The 20,025-nt window shown below is 44.6% G+C and overlaps 1 protein-coding gene across 1 annotated transcript in view; it reads right to left on the bottom strand.

The window, feature by feature from the left end:
* The window catches only part of Sh3rf3 (SH3 domain containing ring finger 3), a 329,352-nt gene that overhangs the window by 113,190 nt on the left and 196,137 nt on the right, over positions 1-20,025 (bottom strand). Inside the window, exon 2 of the mRNA XM_076832934.1 lies at positions 16,061-16,336. Coding sequence (XP_076689049.1) covers positions 16,061-16,336 — 276 coding nt within the window. The remainder of the gene's footprint in view (positions 1-16,060; positions 16,337-20,025) is intronic.

Genomic DNA, 20,025 nt, shown 5'->3' on the forward strand with positions numbered 1-20,025 from the left:
CTGGGACTGTCTTTCCTTTAGCAAACAGCACACAGTGTGGAACCCTGCACCCCAGGGCTGTCTGACTAAACTTCTCCCATTGAAGCCTCCCTGAGCCCTGTCGGCAGCTGGTAGGAGCCCAGGGGCACTCTGATGGGAGTTTCGGCCCAAGGCAGCCGAGGGGAACAACCCCCATTAGATCTGAAGGGGCCATCTGCCTTCCCCGAGAGCCTCCCACTGTCCCTTGAAGAAGTAAATGGCCTCGTGTTCAGCCGACTTCCTGTGGTTATCGGGGAAGCTGCTGCACACGCGGAGATGAGGAGCTGCACAATTTGGGGTGTTCATGAAAGGTGAGAGGGAACCACGTGATGGGAGCGGGTCACACCCTACAGAGGACTCAGAGGGAACAGCCAGGTTCAGTGCCCTGCACTGAGCACACATCTACTGCACTACCATCCACGGAGAAAGCAGAGCGCAGGAGATTACGTACAGCACGTAACACTTGATGACAACAGTTGTTCCTGGTTCATGTATTTACTATGTTACACATTTTAACCATTATTTAAGAGTGTATTCTTGCTTACTGAAAAGAAAGTCGACTGTAAACAGGACGCGGTGTTACACCAGCAGTTGCCTCGTGCGTCTTGTGTTTACAGCATCTCTTGATTGCATTGATTTCTCTTGTGCCTGATTTAACTTCAGGTTGTCATCACGGCCCTCAGAACAACAGGCTAGGCTTCACATGTGTACCATGCCTCCTAGGTCTGGAGTAAGCTTCGCCACCCAGGTTTGTGTAAGTACCCCCTGTGATGGTCACACAGTGATGAAATTGCCTACGGGTGCATGCATTGATTGCTCAGGAGCGTTCCTGTCATTAAGTGACACGTGGTTGTACCACTTTTTCCGATTTATATCATACGCCAGAAATATGCAACAGGCGTTCAAGGGAACCAAGTCCCTTCATGTGGGTGAGGTAGTCAGTTCTTAACTCCAAGATGCTGTTTTACAGGGCTTCCTTCCAGCAGATGCTCAGCCCTGGAGCATGCCAACTAGAGCCAAGTGTGGAAGACTGGTGGGAGGGACATGCACACAGAGGAAAAAGACACCAGATTAATTCTGGTTAAGAAAATAATTAAAGATCCTTACCATTATCTAAAGCTATTTGAGAAATTAGAGCCAAAGAAATAAAAGAAGATAAAGTAAGAAGTATAAATATTAAAAAGATGGATTTATATATTTTTTATCTAGAAAAAGAGTAGCAACTAAAAATCAGAAAAAGAATTTGAGAAAGGCTGCCAATTTTGAAATAAATTCATAAACACCTTTGGCTTTCCCATATACCAGCAGTAATCGGTTAGAAAATGGCTAACCATTAAAAACATGGTTCTGTGAATATACCAAAATTAATTCCATAAGGATTAAAGGCGTGTTTTTAAAAACTTGAATTCCTAAGAAGAAAATATGAATAGATGTTTAATCTTGAGCTGGGGAAGGTATCTTGAAGTATGATAACAAAGATTTGGCTGAAGAAAAACTAAATCCTCTATGTTAAAAATAACGAATGCAAAACAAAAAAATCAAATAAACTAGAAAAATATTTGCAGAATATAGGCAAGATAAAGGCTTCCTATCCTAGCTATCAAGAGACTTTAAATGACAGTGGGGAAAAAGACAAATACTTAAAAGGAAAAATAAGCCAAGGGCAAAAATTCAGGAACTCACAAAAGAAGAAAAGCAAATTGGCATTAAACACATTTTTAAATGTTAGACCTGACTGAAAAATCAAAGAAATATAATTTTAACTGAGAAGATTCTCTTTTTTCTTCTTTGTTCTTTTTGCCTGTCAAATTAGCATGGATGAATATGAAAGTGACTCACCATGGCGGCCAGTAGGCAGGGAACAGGCACGTTCCCATTTTGGTGGGGATATAAATTTAGGGCAGGCAGTCTGTCAGTTCCCATCAATCATCAAAGCCTTGAAAGCTTGTAATACCCCCTGACCCGAACATGCCATGTTTTTTCCTAAGAAAATACAGTGTCTTGAAAGACTTAGCTCTGAGGATGTTCATTTTGGTATTTGTCAAACTAGAGAAAAACTGAAGTCAAACACACAGCAAACATAAGCATATGGCTTTCAAAAATATGTAAATGGTAGCACACCCTCCACACTATTCTGTGTCTTGCTTTTTCCACTTAATTTTGGTCAAAGAATTGTTCAATGATTATGCATGTAGATCACCTTCACCCTTTTAATAGCATATCATAAAACATATCATAATTTACTTAGTGGACTTGGTAGTTATTTTTATTTTTTTAAATATGTATTTTTTAGTTATAATTGGACATAATATGTTTATTTTATTTTTATGGGGTGCTGAGGATCAAATTCAGTGCCTCACACATGCTAGGTGAGTGCTCTACTTTTGAACCACAACCCTAGACCCAGTAGTTATTTTTTAAATTTTTTTTAATATTTATATTTTAGTTGTAGTTGGACACAATACCTTTACTTATATATTTATTTTTATGTGGTGCTGAGGATCAAACCCAGGGCCCTACAAGTGCTAGGCGATCACCTTACTGCTGAGCCACAACCCCAGCCACGCCCCCCAGTAGTTATTTTTAAATGGAAAAGTAAGATTCAAAACCCATTTGTATAACATCCATTAAATGAACATATCATTATTAATTTTAAAATATGACCCAATTTTTAGGGAAAAAAATAAAAATACATGCACTTTTAGAAACAGTGGGACAATGTATATGCCAAAATTTGTATAGCAGATAACTTTAGGAGAAGGGAAAGGGTACATCGGCTCCAATTACTGTGCCCTTTTATATTTTCTAGATATTCTACAATAAATATGAACCTGTTTTATAATAGAATTGTCTCAGAAACCAGAAAAAAAATACAGGAGGAAAACAAGAGGCCTAAGATTTTCTTATACCTCTGGATATGTTCACTTCACTTTGAAATCTTTAAGAAAGTAGAAAAATAAAAAATAAAAAGCTTATTTTTGTCTACAATTTTAGCTACTCAGGAGGGTGGGGCAGGAGGATTAATCGCAAGCTTGAGGACAGCCTAGGCAACTTAGTTAGCAAGGCCCTATCTAGAAATGAAATTTTAAAAAGGCTGGAGATGCTCATGGTAGATAGCTCATGGTAGAGCACTTGCCTAACATCCTGGTCTGATCCCCAATACTGCTAAATAAATAAATAGAAGTGTCTATTTCGCTTTTGTGAAGAAAAAACTGATTTGCACACAATGCAACAGGAACAGATAACATGTAAACTGTCAGGACCTTAGCTCTCCACTACAATCACTGGCAGGGACGGCTGATACAAACAAAAATGTCCAATTTGTCAGATGATCCTAAATTCCTGCAGTTAGGCTAAAAAGTAAGTGATATAAATGTTCTTTGATAAGAAGTAAAACAGCAACTAGGGCTTTGGGGCCTAGAGTTCAATACAACCTCTGCACTGATTGTCATTATGATCTGTTGTAAAAGTCGTGTCAGCACACACACCATCCAATCAAAAACAGTCAATAGTGTGACTTCCAGTTTCTAACCTGGCACCTAAGAAGTGGCTCCATCTTGACATCATATAGAAAAGCTGAACCAATTGAAAAACCAACTGTGCTTCTCAGATCTGCAGGAGAACTGGGGTCACAGGAAACCTCTGCCCCCCAAACTGCATCATCAACAGGTGAACACAGAGAATCACGACCCCCTGGAGCAGAAACCCAGGAATGGCCACTTCTCCAGCCGCCAGTGCCAGGCAGGGAAACCTGACTGTGAGACGTCAGCATGCACAAGTCTGAAGGAAGAATCTTCCAGGGGACCCAGTCACAGCAGCCTGCACCTTTGTGACTTGTACCCCCAGGAGATCTACTAGATCCTTATGGTAAATGTTGGAAGCAGGGCAGGAAAGGGAGCCATTTTGAAAGGTGCCGATGCTTGGTATTCTTCCTTACAAGGTCTGCCCTGGGGAAACTAGATAACCAGACACAATCCTGTGGGGATTTATCAGAGCATAACGTGTCTGGGTGAAGGTAGCCCCTTCCAAATATCTTGGCCTAACTAATAAGCAAGGTCGCAGGGACTAAGAAGCAAGGTGGAGTTCATAGCCCAGAATCCCAGGCTCACCAAGACTGAGACCCAAACACAGGCCTATAGAACTCTCAGCACACCCGCACTCCACACCCTGACCACGATTCCACTGATGGCCATTTATAGTCATTCCTTTTCTGAAGTACAACATGTCTGGCTATCAAGAGAAAATGGCAAGGCATACTAAAAGGCAGAAAACATGTTTTGAAAATGAAAAGCACCAGACTCAGATTCAGATATGGCAACTGATGTGGGGATTAGCAGACTGGGAATTTAAAACAATTGCAATTAAGATGCTATGGGCTCTTGTGGATAAAGTAGACAGCCTGAAAGAACAGATGGGCAATGTAAGCAGAGCAATGGATATATTCGAAGAAACACTAGTGATCAAAAACACTGTAACAGAAATGAAGACTGTGCTTGATGGGCTTATGAAGAGACAGGACATGGCTCCTCATGAGGAAAGAATCTCTGAGCTTCGGTATATCATGACAGAAACCCCCCAAACAGAAAACAATGATGAAAATAAAAACACAGAACAGAATATCCAAGAACTTGAGACGAAATACCTATAATGAGAATACCATAGATAGAAACAAACAAACAAGAAAGTATTTGAAATAATAAGATTGAGAATTTCTCCAAATTAATGTCAGGTATCAAAGTCACAGATCTAGGAAGCCCAGAAAACACCTAGCAGGATAAATGTCAGAATAACTACACCTACACATATCATTATCGAACTAGAGGAAATTAAAAATAAAGAAAGACATAGAATAAAAGCATTTCCAAAATTATCCTTCAAAAAGTGAAGAAGAAATACAAATTTCTCAGACAAGCAAAAACTGAGGGAATCTGTTGCCACTACCTTGCAAGAAATATTAAAAGATACTCTGAGGTTATGGCTCAGCAGTAGAACGCTTGCCTAGCATGTGTGAGGCCCTGGGTTCGATCCTCAGCACCACATAAAGAAATAAAATAAAGGTATTGTGTCCATCTACAACTTAAAAAAAAAAAAAAGACACTCTTTAGAAAGAAGGAAAGTAAAAAGGGTTAGAAACTCACACCTACATAAAGAAAGAAAATGTTTAACTGCTGGTGAGAAGGAATAAGTAACAGTAAAATGGCCATGCTGGAGATTGGACCCGGGGCTCATGCATGCTATGCAAGGGCTGTACTGCTGAGCTACAGCCTCAGGCCAACTCTTCGTGTTCTTAATTGATCTAACAAATAAGAATTTGCCAAAATATCAGAAACTATGCATTTGATTATGCCTTGTTATGTGAGTGTGTCTAGATACACACTTACATATGCTTACGTATTAGGAAAATAACAGCAATGATACAAGGGATGATAGGAAAAAGTAAAGACTATTTTGTGGCTACAAGGTACTCCCACTACCCATGAAGCAATGTGTGGTTATTTGAAAGTAGACTTGGATTCGTGGTAAATGTATATTGCAAGTTCCAGGACAATGATTAAAAAAAGTAATAAGAAAGAATGCTTAGAAAAGAGACAACATGAAAATTATTAAAAATGCTCACACAAAACCACAAAAGAGAGAAAAAGTAGAAGGCATAAAGGAGCAAAAAAACAAGGGCAACAAAGATGATTTAATGCAAATGTATAATCACTAATCAATGATATGATACAAAAATTAAGAGATTGTCAGAGTGGGTCAAAAAACAAGACCCAACTCTATGATATGTATAAGAAACATACTTTAAATGTAAACACACAAATTTGTTAAAAGTAAATGGATGGAGGAAGATATACAGTATTTACATTTATCAAAAGATAGCTTTCTTTATTTCAGACAGAGTTGTCTTCAGAGCAAAGAGAATCATGGGGGATGAAGAGGGGGCACTGCATAATGACAAAGGAGTCAATTCTCCAAAAAGATAAAATCAAGTGTCAAAAGACACAAGGCAATAACTGATGGAACTGCAAGGAAAAATAGATGAATCCATTGTTATTGCGGGCGATTTTAACACTACTGTATCAGAGATGAGCAGATCCAGCAGGCAAAAAATCAGTAAGGACACAGCTGATTTCAATAGTACCATCGATCAGCAGGATACAATTGACATCCACAGAATACTTCATCAAACAACAGTGAATTACACATTCTTCTCAAGCTCACAGGGGCCATTCACCAAGATAGTGACATTTAGGGCTATAAAATACATCTTGAAAAAATTTTAAAGACTGGAAATCATACATTGTCTACTCTCAGGCCACAGTGAAATTAAACTAGAAATGAGCTACAAAATGATAGCTTGGAAAATCCCCCAAATATTTGGAAATTTAACAACATACTTCTAATTAACACTTGGGTTAAAGGAGAAAACTCAAGAAAATTTTCAAAATGTTTTGAACGAAATAAAAAAGAAAATATAGCATACCAAAACTTGTGGGATGCAGTGAAAACAGTGATTAAAGGAAAATTTATGGCATGAAATACATATATCAGAGAAGAAGAAAGACCTAAAATTAATAATCTCAGCTTTCACTTTAGGACACGAGAACAAAAGAACAAGTTAAACCCAAAGTAAACAAAATAGAATACACACTAAAAATCAGAACAGAAATCAATGAAATAAAAAATAATCAACAGAGAAGATCAATGAAACCAAAAGTGGGGTCTTAAGAAGATAAATAAGATCCATGAACGTCCATCTAGGCTGATTAAGAGATAAAGAGACAGGATGCAGATCACTAATATCAGAAACAGGAGATGAGATCACTACATGTCCAGTGAACATTAAAAGTACAATCAAGAAATACTAAGAACAACTGTGTCCACAAGTCCGATAACCCAGACAAAAACAGAACAATTCCTTGAAAGATACAAGATAACCTAAGTAGGTCTACAAAGTAGGTCTATATCTATTAAAGAAATTGAATTAGTAATAAACTTCCAACAAGTACCAGGCACAGATGGGTTCAATGGTGAATTCTACAAAAATTTAAGGAAGTAATTATACCGATTTTTTTACACTCCCTTCCAGAAGAGAATAGATCAGGAAATACTTCCTAACTCATTCTATGAGGCCAAAACCACCTTAATTCCCAAATCAGGCAAAACATCACAAGAAAACTATAAACCTATGTCTTTAATGAACATGGACAAAAAAACCTTCAACAAAATCTTAGCAAATCAAGTCCATGAGCAAGTGGGATTTATTCCAGGCATGCAAGGTGATAATTAATTAATTTTCATTAATTAATTTTTAATGCAATTCATCACATTCATAGGCTCAAGAAGAAAAACCCCCTCGCTCATATCCATAAACTCAGAAAAGAGTTTGACAAAAATCCAACATCCATTCATGATAAAAACCCTCAGAAAACTAGAAATAGAAGGGAACTTCCTCAACTTGACAAAAAGTAATCTTTTAAAAAACCTACAGCTAATATCATCTTTAGTGGTGAAAAAATTGAAACTTTTCCATTAGAATCAGGGATAAGGCAAGATATATCTTCTTACCATTTCTTTTCAACATTGTATGGAAAATCATAGCTAATGCAGTATGAAAATGAGATAAAAGGTGTGCAGATTGGGAAAGAAGAAATGGAACTTTTTTTTTTTTTTTTTTGCAGATGACATGATTGTCTAGGTAGGAAATCTGGCAGAGAGACATTTATCCCAAACAGCTTTAAAAAAAAAGAAAAGAAAATCTGACAGAGTCATCAAAAAACTTTTGAAACAAATAAGTGACAGGTTGCAAGATATAAGGTTAATATAAGAAAGTGGTTGCTTTCCTGTACACTAGCAATGAACAAGTGGAATTTAAAATAAAAGCATAATACCATTTTATACGGCCACCCCACAAATTAAATACTTAGATATGAATCTAACAAAATATGTGCAAGATGTATATAAGAAAAGTATGAAAGGGGCAGGGGGCTGGTGCTCAGTGGTAGAGCGCCTGCCTTGCATGTGTGAGGCACTGGGTTCGCTCCTCGGCACCATGTAAAAACAGAGATACTATGTCCATCTACAACTAAAACAATAAAAAGAAAGCTATGAAAATTTGATGAAAGAAATCAAAGAAGAACTAAATAAATGGAGACATATTATAAGTTTATGGATGGTCCCAATGTCAATCTTTCCTAAGTTAATCTATAACCCCATCAAATTATCAGCGGGTTATTTTATGAAAATTGAGAAACTGATTCTAAAGTTCCTATGGAGAAGCAAAAGACTCAGAATAGCCAACACAGAATTGAAGGAGAGAAACAAAGACTGATAGGCCTGATCTTCAGACTTAAAGCTGTGAAGACAGGGTGGCATTGTTGAAAGAACAGACAAACAGATCAGTGGAGCAGAAACAGAGCCCCAGGAATAAACCCACATCAATACAGTCGACCTTTGACGGCAAAGGAAAAGCAATGGAGAAAAGATGGTTTTTCAACAGATGACACTGGAGAAACTGGATATGTTGCAAGAAAAAAAAAAAAGAAAGAAAAGCCCAGACCTGAAACCCTTCACAAAACCTGAATCAAAATGGATCCCAGACATAAATGTAGAACTACATAAGCCCTAGACGATGATGTGGAAGGAAATCTGTGTGACCTTAGATTTGGCAATAACTTTTTTTTCAATCAGTCCTGGAAACTGAACCCAGGGGAACTTCACTACGAAGCTACATTCCCAGCCTTTTTTATTCTTTGAGACAGGATCTCACTAAATTTCTTAGGCCCTTGCTTAGTTGCTGAGGCTGGCCTTAAATTTGTGATCCTCTTGTCTCAGCCTCCTGAGTGGCTAGGATTAGAGGTGTGCTTGGCTTATAATGACTTTTTGTAGACAACATCAAAGGTACCATCCATGAAAGAATTGATAAGCTAGGCTTCAGTAAACTTAATACCTTGGACTCTGGAAAAGACAACGACAAGAGAATGAGAAAATAGGCCACAGAGGAAACATTTGTAAAAGACTATGACAAAGGACTATCATTCAAAATAGACAAAGGACTCTTAAAATTCAAAATAAGAAAAAAAAATCTGATTTAAAAATGCATCAAAAAAACTTAACAGGCATTCTCCAAAATATACAGATGGTAAATAAAAATGTCATATGTCATCCAGGAAATGAAAATTAAAACAATGAGATACCACAACACACTGATCAGAATGGCCAAAATTCAGAACCTAGAGAATACCAAATGCTGGCAAGGATGTGGAACATTAGGAACGCTCTTTCATGGATGGTCAGAATGCAGAATTATACAGCCACGTGGTGGCAGGATCCCCAGATTCCTTATTCAGTTGAGCTGGGAGAACACTGGAGTACAGGGAGCTGGTCACTCTTCACACATAAAAATAAGGAACTAACTTTGTCTATGAATGTTTAGGAAGGTTTCCCACTGACCCAAATGTTTAGGAAGGTCTGCCTCTGACCCAAACTCACACAATGGGGACAATCCCCAAAGAGGACCGCATGAGTGCTGGAAATGAAAAAAAAAAAGCCACTCTGGTGTGTTGCCAGTATGAATTCTGGTATGTTCTGGAATCAACAAGGGCTTCTCTAGGCCCCAGGGTGGGTCCAGAAAAAGTGGCCAATTTTTCACTGGCTGGATCACAACAGGTCTTCCAGTTGGTTGTCATGTTTTAGAATGGCCAGGAAGGAGGAAATCGTATTCTGCAGAGTCTTTGGTATGTGGAGAAACACCTACGTAAGATTCCATGAAGACAGCAAAGTTCACTGCCAAGTTTTTAGCAGACACTTCATGGAGAAGGGCACCTTGTGATGCCCATTCTCTCTCCTCACAGGCATCCACCAACACGGTGGCTCCTGGTTGCCGTGGACAGAGGCATGCTGGGTGACATACAGGGACAGAACCTGTGCACTTGGCCTCTGTAGAGCTGTGCTCTATGTCACAGGTTGATACCCATATTCTAGAAAGGATCAGAGAGTAAACATTTTAGGATTTGTGGGCCGATCACTCAACTCTGCCTTTGAAGCATAGGTGCTGCTGAATACATAAATAAATGATCATGGCTGCATACCAACAAAACTTTATTTAAAAAAAAAAAAGGTGGCAGCAGGATTTAGACAACGCATCCTGATTTATCAGTGTTTGCCTGCTGTAGATGAGCAGATCAAACCAAACCAGATACCAAAGACATCACTGATAGGTGAATTAGACATGCTTCTGGATTCATATGGCAGCATTCAAGGATTTTATGAATGAAAATTGCTTCCACGACATCATTTCCCTTTCAGAGGCAAAACTCAATTTCGTTTACAGGTTTCATGTCAAGTGCTCATTGCTCACTGTGGGCCAGTAGACTCCATATGCTGTTTTCCCTATTCCCTGATATTTCCGAGTTTTTGAACACACACCAAATGCTATTGCCGTATGGCTGTGGCTCGCCTTGGCATTCAGGTGATCCCTGGGTGGTCCTAAATGATCTTAAGTCTGGGATATGAACACAAAGTAGTTTACAAAAAGACTATGTTGCCCTTCTTCCCAAGGCTGGGTGGGGGATAAATGTGTAAAGGACTTAGGTGACACAATCAGACCCCTGATCTATAAGGGGCATTTACACGTGTTTTTGATTCATTTGCCTACCTCCTCCCAAGTCTGTGCTCATTTCCACCTGGAAAAAAGAAAGCTGAAAAAACAGATGGGCCTCTGTTAAGAACAGCAGCTGAGGGTCAGAGCCAGGCAGCTGACCTTCCTGCCCGCTCTGGGCTGACTGCGGGTGGCCGGCACAACACACTGCCCTTCCACACTGCCTCACAGGTTACAGCTTGGTAAATTTCATAGCGCACCTCAAGCATTTTGGGGCTCAGCCTGAAATCACAGGAGCTGAAACTTCGGAGATTTGGAGAATCCAAGTCCCTAATATTTTACTCTCCTAAATCCAAGTCTCCTAATAGTTTACGCTCAGCTTATTTTTTTTTTCTTTTGAGTATTAGGGATTGCACCCAGGGACATCCTACTACTGAGCTACATCCCCAGCCCTTTTTACTTCTTATTTTGAGATAGGGTCTTGCTAAATTGCCCAAGCTGGCCTCAAGCTTGCCACAATCCTGCTTAGCTGCCTGAGTCAATAGGATTCCAGGCATGTGCCACCACACGTGGCCCCGATAACTTTTTCAGGGTACAAAAGCCAAGGGAAAGGTGTTATGGTGTGGATATGAGGTGTCCCCTCAAATATCATATTGGATAATATGAGAATGTTCAGAGGTGAGATGATTAGATTTAGAGATCTGTGACATAAGAAGTGGATTAATCCATTTGATGGATGAATAATCTGAATGGACTACTGGGTGGTAATGGTAGACAGATGGAGTGTGGCTGGACGAGGTATGTTATTGGAGGCATGTCTTTGGGGATTATATTTTGTCCCTGACTCCTCTCTTGCTGTCTGTTTCCTACCTGCCATGATTTAATAAGCAGTCTCCTTTGCCATACCTTTCTGCCATGAGGTTCTGCCTTACCCCAAGGCCCAGAGCAATTCAGTAAGTTGACCATAGACTCAAACCTCATGAGCCTAACAAAATTTTCCTCTTCTGGGTCGTTGTTTTCCGTATTTTGGTCACAGTGATGAGAAGCTGACTAACACAGGGGTGCTCAGGAGGGAGGAGAGAGTGGTTAGTAAGCCCGCTCTTCTTGGGGCTCATCTCACTTTGAGTCATGGAAAAAAAAGAAGGCAAAAATTCTTGAGTCGTTCCATCCTGGAAAGCATCCCAATTCCCACTTAGGAGGAAGCAGAGTGGTCCAGAGGCTGGCCCCGTTGGCTGGCTCTGCTGGCCATGGAGCCATGGTACCAATATAGGGGGCTGGCCCATATCACACCCCGAGTAAACCTCTCCAAGACTCAGCCACCAGGAAAGTAAGAGTGAGCAGAGTAGCCCTGGAAATCCTCAGCTGTGCATGCAGTGTGTGTCTTAAGAAGACATTTATGTTCTGTGAGTTATAGGCACAACCACAACTTTTCCTGAACCAGGAAGAAAATATCCATGGGAATACCTATTTGAGCTCTGTTTTTCCAATACCTTTGTTCCCCTAATCCCAATCAACTCCATTTTATGGTGAAAAAGAGCTTCAAAGACTAAGTAAGTGCCCCAAAGTCACTATACAAGAAGAGTGATTTGAACCTACATCTGACTTGAGAACCAAACTCTGTCTGCATTTAAGTTTTTCCTGTCTAAGTTTATGCCCTGGGGGTCAGAGAGCATCATCTGGGATTCATGCTGGATTGGTTTACAAAGGAGAGAGATCTACTTGTTGTTGTTGTTGTTGTTGTTACTGGGGATTGAACCCAGGGGCATGTAACCACTGAGCCACATCCCCAGTCTGTTTTTTTTTTATTTTTTGAGACAGAGTCTCAATAAATTGCTGAGGTTGGCTTTGACCTTGTGATCCTTCTGCCTCTGCCTCCTCTGAGGCTGAGATCGCAGGGTGTGCTTCATGCCTGGCATGCCTCGATGCTTTTGATACATGGTGATTAAACACTCGGGATGACTTTAAGGAGGTCACATGGGAGGAGTTTATGGAGACACCAACGGTGTTTGTCAAATTTGTCAACTTAAAGCATCCTTTTGGCCTTGCCGGTTGGGAGTAGGCAAGAGAATGAGAGGTGAGGGCCCCCAACGCAGCTCTCTCCTCCACATAGCAACACTGTGAGGAGTTGGGGTGACCTGGCAAGCCTAGGACCCTCTGTAGTCAGGTGCAAAAGCGGCTCTGTGAGCGGCCAGGCACTGCCTTTGAGGATTCCTGGATATCACAGAGGGTATACATAAGGCGGGCCAAGCCCTTCAGAGCCAACCACAGTTCCCTAGTGATAATGACATCCGGGTGAACAGAAGGTTACATAGTTGAAAGGAAATAAGAGACTGGGATTAAACTGCCAAATACCAATGGCTTTCACCTTGCCCTCTGTAGGCCAAGCCCTAAGCTCAGCTCTTTACTTAGATCGTGTATCACTGACCCCATAGACCGAGCACTGGTGTACTGACATGAAGTCAAGCCACTTGGACCAGCAAGGTTCAGTGTCTTCCTAAGCCACCAGAGCACATCACTGGGTCACCATCTGCACAGGTGCCTCTCTACCAAGCCCAGCCCCGCTGTGGACCCAGAGGGCACAGGTGAAGAAGGGCTGCGGGCAGCACTCCTGAGCCCTGTTGGCAGGACCTGCCCTTAGTGCTTGTGTTTGCATGAGCCCAGCTTTGTGGGGTGGGACTACTGAGAAGTCATAAAATGTGCTTTTTCTATCTGCTTTACAAAAGGTGGTTATTCATTCTCTTCTTAAATAAAACAAAGACTGGTTCTAGAACAACTTCAATGAATGCCATTTTAACAGGACTATTCAACATTGAAGGTAAAAATCTACCTTTGATTCACCTGCTTCATGACTCTTTAAGTGCCTCCAATCGAACACAATGATGTGCTTTAGAGGAAAGTCGGCACCATTTGTACAGACGCCCCCTGTCCCTACAGATGCCAGAAAGGAATATGTCCAAAGGACAAACTGGTCTCTGGAGGTAAACTGGCTGGCACTAGCCAGAGAAGCTGAAGTACGGGATCACCTAGAGAGTGAGTAAGTGGAGGTTGTTAGGACAGTGGCCATGTGTGTCTCGGCATTGTTCCAGGCCCTGCCAATGAACAGGGCCAGGTGCCCCCACTGGAGGGAAACCTCAGGAGACTCTCGCACACAACAGGAAACAGAAATCAAGTCGGGGGCAGTGTTGAGGAGCTGCCGTGTCTTTCAGAGCCTGGATATGGAGACATTTAGAACTGAGAGGTGCCCGTGGAGCAGGACAGTTATTAAGGTTGCTGACCCCTCTCCCACATTTCACTCTGTGGGGATCATAGGACTACAGTGAGGGTGGAAAAAAGGGGATGTGGAGCATGGTGGGAGGCGGGTGTAGAGCATGAATCTCTTTGAGAATCGCATCCAGGGGTCTCTAATTCTCCATAGGAACCCATGGATTCAAGAAAAGAAAGTCGTTATAAATTCAAGGAAAGTCAGCCCCTGCAGGAACTGCCATTGCCTCCAAGTAACAGAAAAGCCCAGACCCTCTCCCGGCTGGCACCTCTGCTCCTCCACCTCAAGGTCACCTTTGAAGAGGCCCTGCATGACAATGCTTGCCTGGGGGACATGCTCCCACAGCTGTGCACCCCCAACGTGCTGAGCACAGAGTAAGTCCCAGCCGAACGCAGCTGAAAGGGGTCCCTGAGACTAATTGGACGTCTCCCTTGAAGGTCTGAATGGACTCTTTGGGAATCATTGGGAATTTGGAGATCCTCACTACATGCTTCCAGGCATGATCCAGCACAGCTCATCATCCTCTGAAGTTGGCGTTTGCACACTTAATTCTCCTGACTTGCCTGTGGCCTGGGTTTCCCCAGGATCAAGACTTCAGGCTCCGGAGTGTGCAGGGAGCCTGCCTGTCCTTGGACACAGCACAGTGCGCAACATGGAACAAGGTGGGCAAACGTCCCTTTGTCTTTTTGTCCACAGGGCTCTGGTCTTTCCTTGGAGTCGAGTGTCCTGGCCAGAGGCCCCTGGAATGGAAAAGGCTGTGCCAATGGAAGGCAAGGCAGACATGCGCTTCTACAGGGGCAAGCTGGACCAGCCTGGGAGCTCCCAGACGCTGAAGCTGTTCCCAGTGAGTTCTCCTGACCCAGAATTTCCTCCTAGGAAGCCCTGGGAGCAGGACCTTGGCCTTGGTTGTTTCTATCAATGGAGCTGAGCCTGAAACAGTTCAGTGCCTATCTTCTTAGCAAGGCCATCACTGGATACTATGAGGTCACAAGTGACATCACAGATCAGCAGCCCCCAGGGTCCTCTCGGGACTGATTCTCCAGAGTCCACTGGGCAGAGAAGCAAGCAAGGTACCTTGGGAAGCCTGCCACTCAGAGAAAAAGAAAAAGAAACAAAGAGAGAGAGAAGGGGGGGTCACTGGCTTCCTGGGAAGTTGCACCAGCCAGATGACAATGGGAATTAGCATCTGAACACCTTGATGAAAGAAAGGAAGAAAGAGTTGGATTCCCTGAATGAAAAATAGATTATTCACTGTCAGGATGAACAATAGAACAAGACATAAATAGCAGCCGGGCAAGGACATGCCAATTTTGCTCAAAAAAAAAAAAATGGTGTGCATGGCACTTCTATAGCCCTCCCTGGAGCTGCTGTGCCACAGCTATGTTCTGTACCAGCAGATGGGGCGGTGGGAAGGAGGGAGAATACAGTGGCCTCCAGGAATTGGGAAGAATATGGGCCTCAAAGAGAAAGGTAGAATTACAGCTCTGGTATTTACGACTGGGGAGGCAGCGGTGTACAGTGGGGGTGAGCAGGCAGGCAGAACAAGACAGGAGAGAGAAGAGACACCAACCCGGAGAACAAGGACCCCCTTGGAACGCGGCGAGGGGTAAGGATAAACTGTGAACGTGTGGTCAGGCTCTTGGAGTAGATAACTAATCAACAGGAACTCCAAGGCAGCCAAAACCAGGTCCTCTGCACAACTCCATGGGCAAATATATTTTCTGGCCCTATTTCAAACAGTTGCCCCTGCCCAGCCTGGCCTGCCTGCGGGATGGGCTATGGTGCCTTGCTTTGGCGTCAGCTAACACATCCCAGTGAGCTGCCCCGGGTCTGTGCAGCAGTTTCTCTGATACCCCATGTATCCTTGAAACTCATTTCTCTGCACTGGAATTAATGCCTAAAATCATGACTTGGGGCAACAGGAGTCCTGCTACTGATGCTAATGGCAGGTCATAGGATGTCATGCTCCTGTGCCAGCTGTGGGTGGACCAAGTGTCTGCTGGTGCCATCACATATCATTCAACTCCATGAAGCAGATGCAGCAGTACTGGTCCTGAAGGAGGCACAGAGCAGGAGGCTGCATCCTTTATCCCGGGCCTAAGGGAGGAGCCAGGGTTCAAACTCAGTGGGAAGGTGCTGCCCTGGCTCTGGGTGGGCCCAGAGGCCAACAGCGGGGCTCTCCTTACCTTGGTGAAGGTCAGACAGTCCTTGTCTTGGTCTCTGTCCTTCATCTCGAAATCATAAAGTGCCTTGCCCTGGGGCGGGGCCTGCGGCAAGGGCCGGACACACTGAATGTAGCTGGCTGGCAGGAAGCCGTGTGTGCCCTGCAGCTCCCCGTGGTACCAGTTCTCATCCACCTTGCGCCGCAGGATGATGATGTCCCCCTTGTTGAACTTCAGGTCACCAGGTTCTTTTCCCTCATAGCTGTACAGGGCCTTGCCATAGGGCAGCTGGGATAGGTTCTGAAAGCAGAAAATAACATGTGACTTGAAACGGCCCTTCCTGATGTTGGGGGGCCTGCATGGGCAGCCTGGGATTTTGAGGGGCTTCTCTGAGTCTTGGGGATGTTGAGAACACGCTGCAAGTGGGAAATACTTCAAAGGTACAGACAGCCTGTCACAGGAGCACACAAGCACACAGTGAGACAAGAGGGCCCTTGTCATGGGAGTCCCTTTAAATGGAACCGTGAGGACCAGGCATGAGCTCCAGTCTTTTGCAAAGACCAACTCCCTCTGCACTGAAAGGTTCTGAAGGAAGCAGTCGATCACCCTCCTCCACAGGAGAGGAATCTGAGGCAGCAGGACAGATGGTAACTTGCCCCGGACCCACCCTTAGGAGCAGCAGGTAGAACTGGAGCCAGGTGGTCGGGGCTCCAGAATGCTCCTGCTCATTACTCTGTGCTGAACCTTTTCCCACTGGGTGCTGTTTTTCGGGAGATTTTGTCTAAAAGCTACTAGATTTCCTACAAACAGAACTTCCTTTCCCTAGCTTAGTGACCCCTCACAGCAAATCAGGACATGTGCAGGGGGGTTTGCGTTGAGCGGGCCAGTCCACACTGCAGCAATCAGGCCACGCCAGCCCTCCCGTGGACTCAGCCAGCGGCACGTGCTCAACCTATCCCAGCGAGACACAACCTGGCTGAGGAGCTTGGAGGCCACTCCCAGGTCCTTGGTGCCCTGTCACAGACCAACACCCCCAGGGCTGTATGCAGCTTTTTGCTGCATACAGTAGCCTGTCTGTTCCAAAACTATGATTTCCCATCTTCTTACCATCAGGAGAATGTCCTTTCCTTTCCTGTCAAAATCTGCCCAACCTATCCAAAAAAGGATCTGCCATCTTTGGTGTCAAAGAGTGCCCAGCCTTAAAAATGCATTTGAAACAGAATTCTTTACAATCTTCTGTTCTCCAGCAACGAGAGGTCCATCAAACAATCCTAAGGCTTGATCTGATGTTTTTGTGCACTTCCTGGGCTCCTCTAATTGGCCCTGTTTTGTAAAGACCAGTTGGCTGCATGGGTTTCTTTTCCATTTCCTTATGGGTGGCCAACACCTGCTCGACTGAGTGAGCTTTGCCCAAGGTCCATTCTGTGCCAAAGGAGAGCCAGAGGAAAGCCTTACCATTGTCCCTGTGTCTATACCCAGTGATTTTCCTACCAGAAGCTGCATTTTCTCACCAGGGCTGCCTGTGCCAAGCGTTTCTGTAGTATTCGAATCAATCAATACCAGCACAAAAGCCCGAAGCAGCAGGACATCAAAAACTCTTTGTAGAGGACTTAATAGCACATTGCAACTCCATCATTCTACATTTATGTCTCAGAATGGTCAGGCGACAGCAGTTAAGAGACCCGCTGGCAGACTGACAAACAGCCACCACTACCCAATTAAATAGTAACACCAGAGGATTTCTGATTACAGAACTCAAAGAGGGGGAAAAAATCAGTTTGTGTCCAATAATACTCATTCTGGATAGCTTTGTAATGTCCGCACAATAGATGGTAAGAGGCCCTGATTTCAGAGAGCGGAGGCAGAGGGGTGATTTGCCATACATGCAGAGAAGACTGGAAGAGGCTGTTGGCTGTGGGCCACCAGGAGAATTTCACTGCCACATAAGGGCCAGCGGCCCTGGCCCAGGGATTCTCAAGTCAGGGACAACTTTGTCCGAGACAGTTTGGGTTGTTACAGTGTAGATGCTATTGGCATCTGAGGAGTACAGGCTAGGGATGCTGCTGCACACCCTTCAATCAGGACATTTCCCAACAACACAATCACCCGGCCCAGGACGTCAAAAGGTTGAGAAACCCTGGCCCCACCTGTAGGTTAAATTAAAAAAAAAAAAAAAAAGTACTTTTTTGGTTGTTGTTCTATTTCAATTTAGTTCACCTGTATTTTAAATATTAAATTCAGGCCTGGGGATGTGGCTCAGTGGGGGAGTGCTTGCCTAGTGTGTGTGCCGGGTTCAAGCCCCACCTTTTCATGATATGGGAGTATTTTCACCACTGACCACGTGGAGACACTCAGATTTCATTCAGTGGGATTTTAAAGAAACCTATTTTTAACAAAAAAGCTTAAGCTTGAAAACCAGCCCCCATCAGGTGCACAGAAGAAAATGTTTACCTCGACCCCATGGCTCATCTCCTCTCCATGGCAGAGTAAGAGGGGGTTGCTCACAGAGCCACAGCCCCAGTGGCTGGCTGGGACTGATCCAGTGGAGGACAGGACAAGCCAGCCCTGACCTTTGCATTCCGGTTCTGCCTCCTCCTGTGTCTCTCTCATGCAGTGGAACCCAGGCACCTCCCTGAATTGCCCCCTGCGTCAAGGGGGTTCTGGGTATCCATTCTGGACTCCCCATCCCCAGCTTTCTCTGGACAGTTGACCTGGAAACCACTTGCAAGCACCACTCAGCCCCGTGACGTACAGCTGTGGCCCTGACTTCTACAGTGTGGCCAGGAGGGCTGAGGTGCAGGGACAGGGAAACGGAGGCATCTCCTACCGGGGCGAGGGCTGCAGACTGGCCCCCGGGACAGAGGCACTTCTATTACCTTCTCCCCAGTCCTGAAAAGGCTGCACTTCCGAGCCTCGGGGAACTGTGGCTTCACGGATCCTCCAGATGGGTCGTGGCCCCACCCATCTGAGCCACGGGTGTGGTCCACAGGCCACTCCATCACTGTCCCCTCACCCTGACTGTGGCATCTCCACCCAGCTGCCAAGCAAGGGGTCATTCCTGTGTTCCTTCCTCCTCAAATCCTGTTAGCCCTACTGCTAGGCTCTTAGAGACCCTGTATGCCTTCCACTCCCGATTGCCCCACCCCTTCTCTGCTCCCATGGAAACCAAACGCCTGCCACCCACTGTGTGCTGGTTGCCAAGCACGTGATGAGCCCACCCCCGACTGCTGACAAGCCTATGGTGGCTCTCCCCATCCTCAGCATGGTGCCTGAGCACCCCACCCCCTGAGCTGGCACTGGTCACCATCCCGCCACCGTGGGCACCATCCCTTTCTCTCAAGGAGGATGTGCTTCTGGAAACTGGGGGCTTTGCAGACCGAGCTCCATGCTACCTCCTGTCCTATCCCAGGCCGTCAGCACTCAGGTGGGGCTCCTTAGCCCTGGGGGCCTCTGGTCCACTGTACTGACCGTTTTTTAACCAGGGGCCCCAGCTCAGGACTGCCCTTTGTCTATCCTGACGAGCAGAACCTGTGAGTGTCCCGGCACGGTATCAGTTCCAGGGAATCAGGTTAGTCTTGAGTCAGGCCTGAATGGGGGACAGGGTGTGGGGAAAGTTAGGAAGGTGTGACACAGGACCCCAGTAAGCCAGGGGACTACACCGAGATTCAGGGAAAAGCATTTGGCCCTTGCTCCAACTGGTGAAGCCGCTCCTCTGGTGCCCCCAGCAGGCCAGGCTGGGGCAGCCAGGGGCCCATGCATGCCCTGCACACAGCTCCATGGGTGGTTCAGACTTCAGCTGACGCCAAGCACCAGTTGCAAGCAAAGGAACCTCAAGGAGCTCTGTGTAGTCATGCACCTCTGCCCTGTTGCTCCTGCTGGTGGGCACAGAGGAGAAGAAAGACGTAGGGAAGGACAGGGACCAGAGGAGCATGGAGGGGGAGAGGCACAGGGCGAGCCCACTTGCTCACCCCTCTGGACTGCCCAGACAG

This window comes from Callospermophilus lateralis, chromosome 14, assembly GCF_048772815.1.
Source record: "Callospermophilus lateralis isolate mCalLat2 chromosome 14, mCalLat2.hap1, whole genome shotgun sequence".
Taxonomy (NCBI): domain Eukaryota; kingdom Metazoa; phylum Chordata; class Mammalia; order Rodentia; family Sciuridae; genus Callospermophilus; species Callospermophilus lateralis.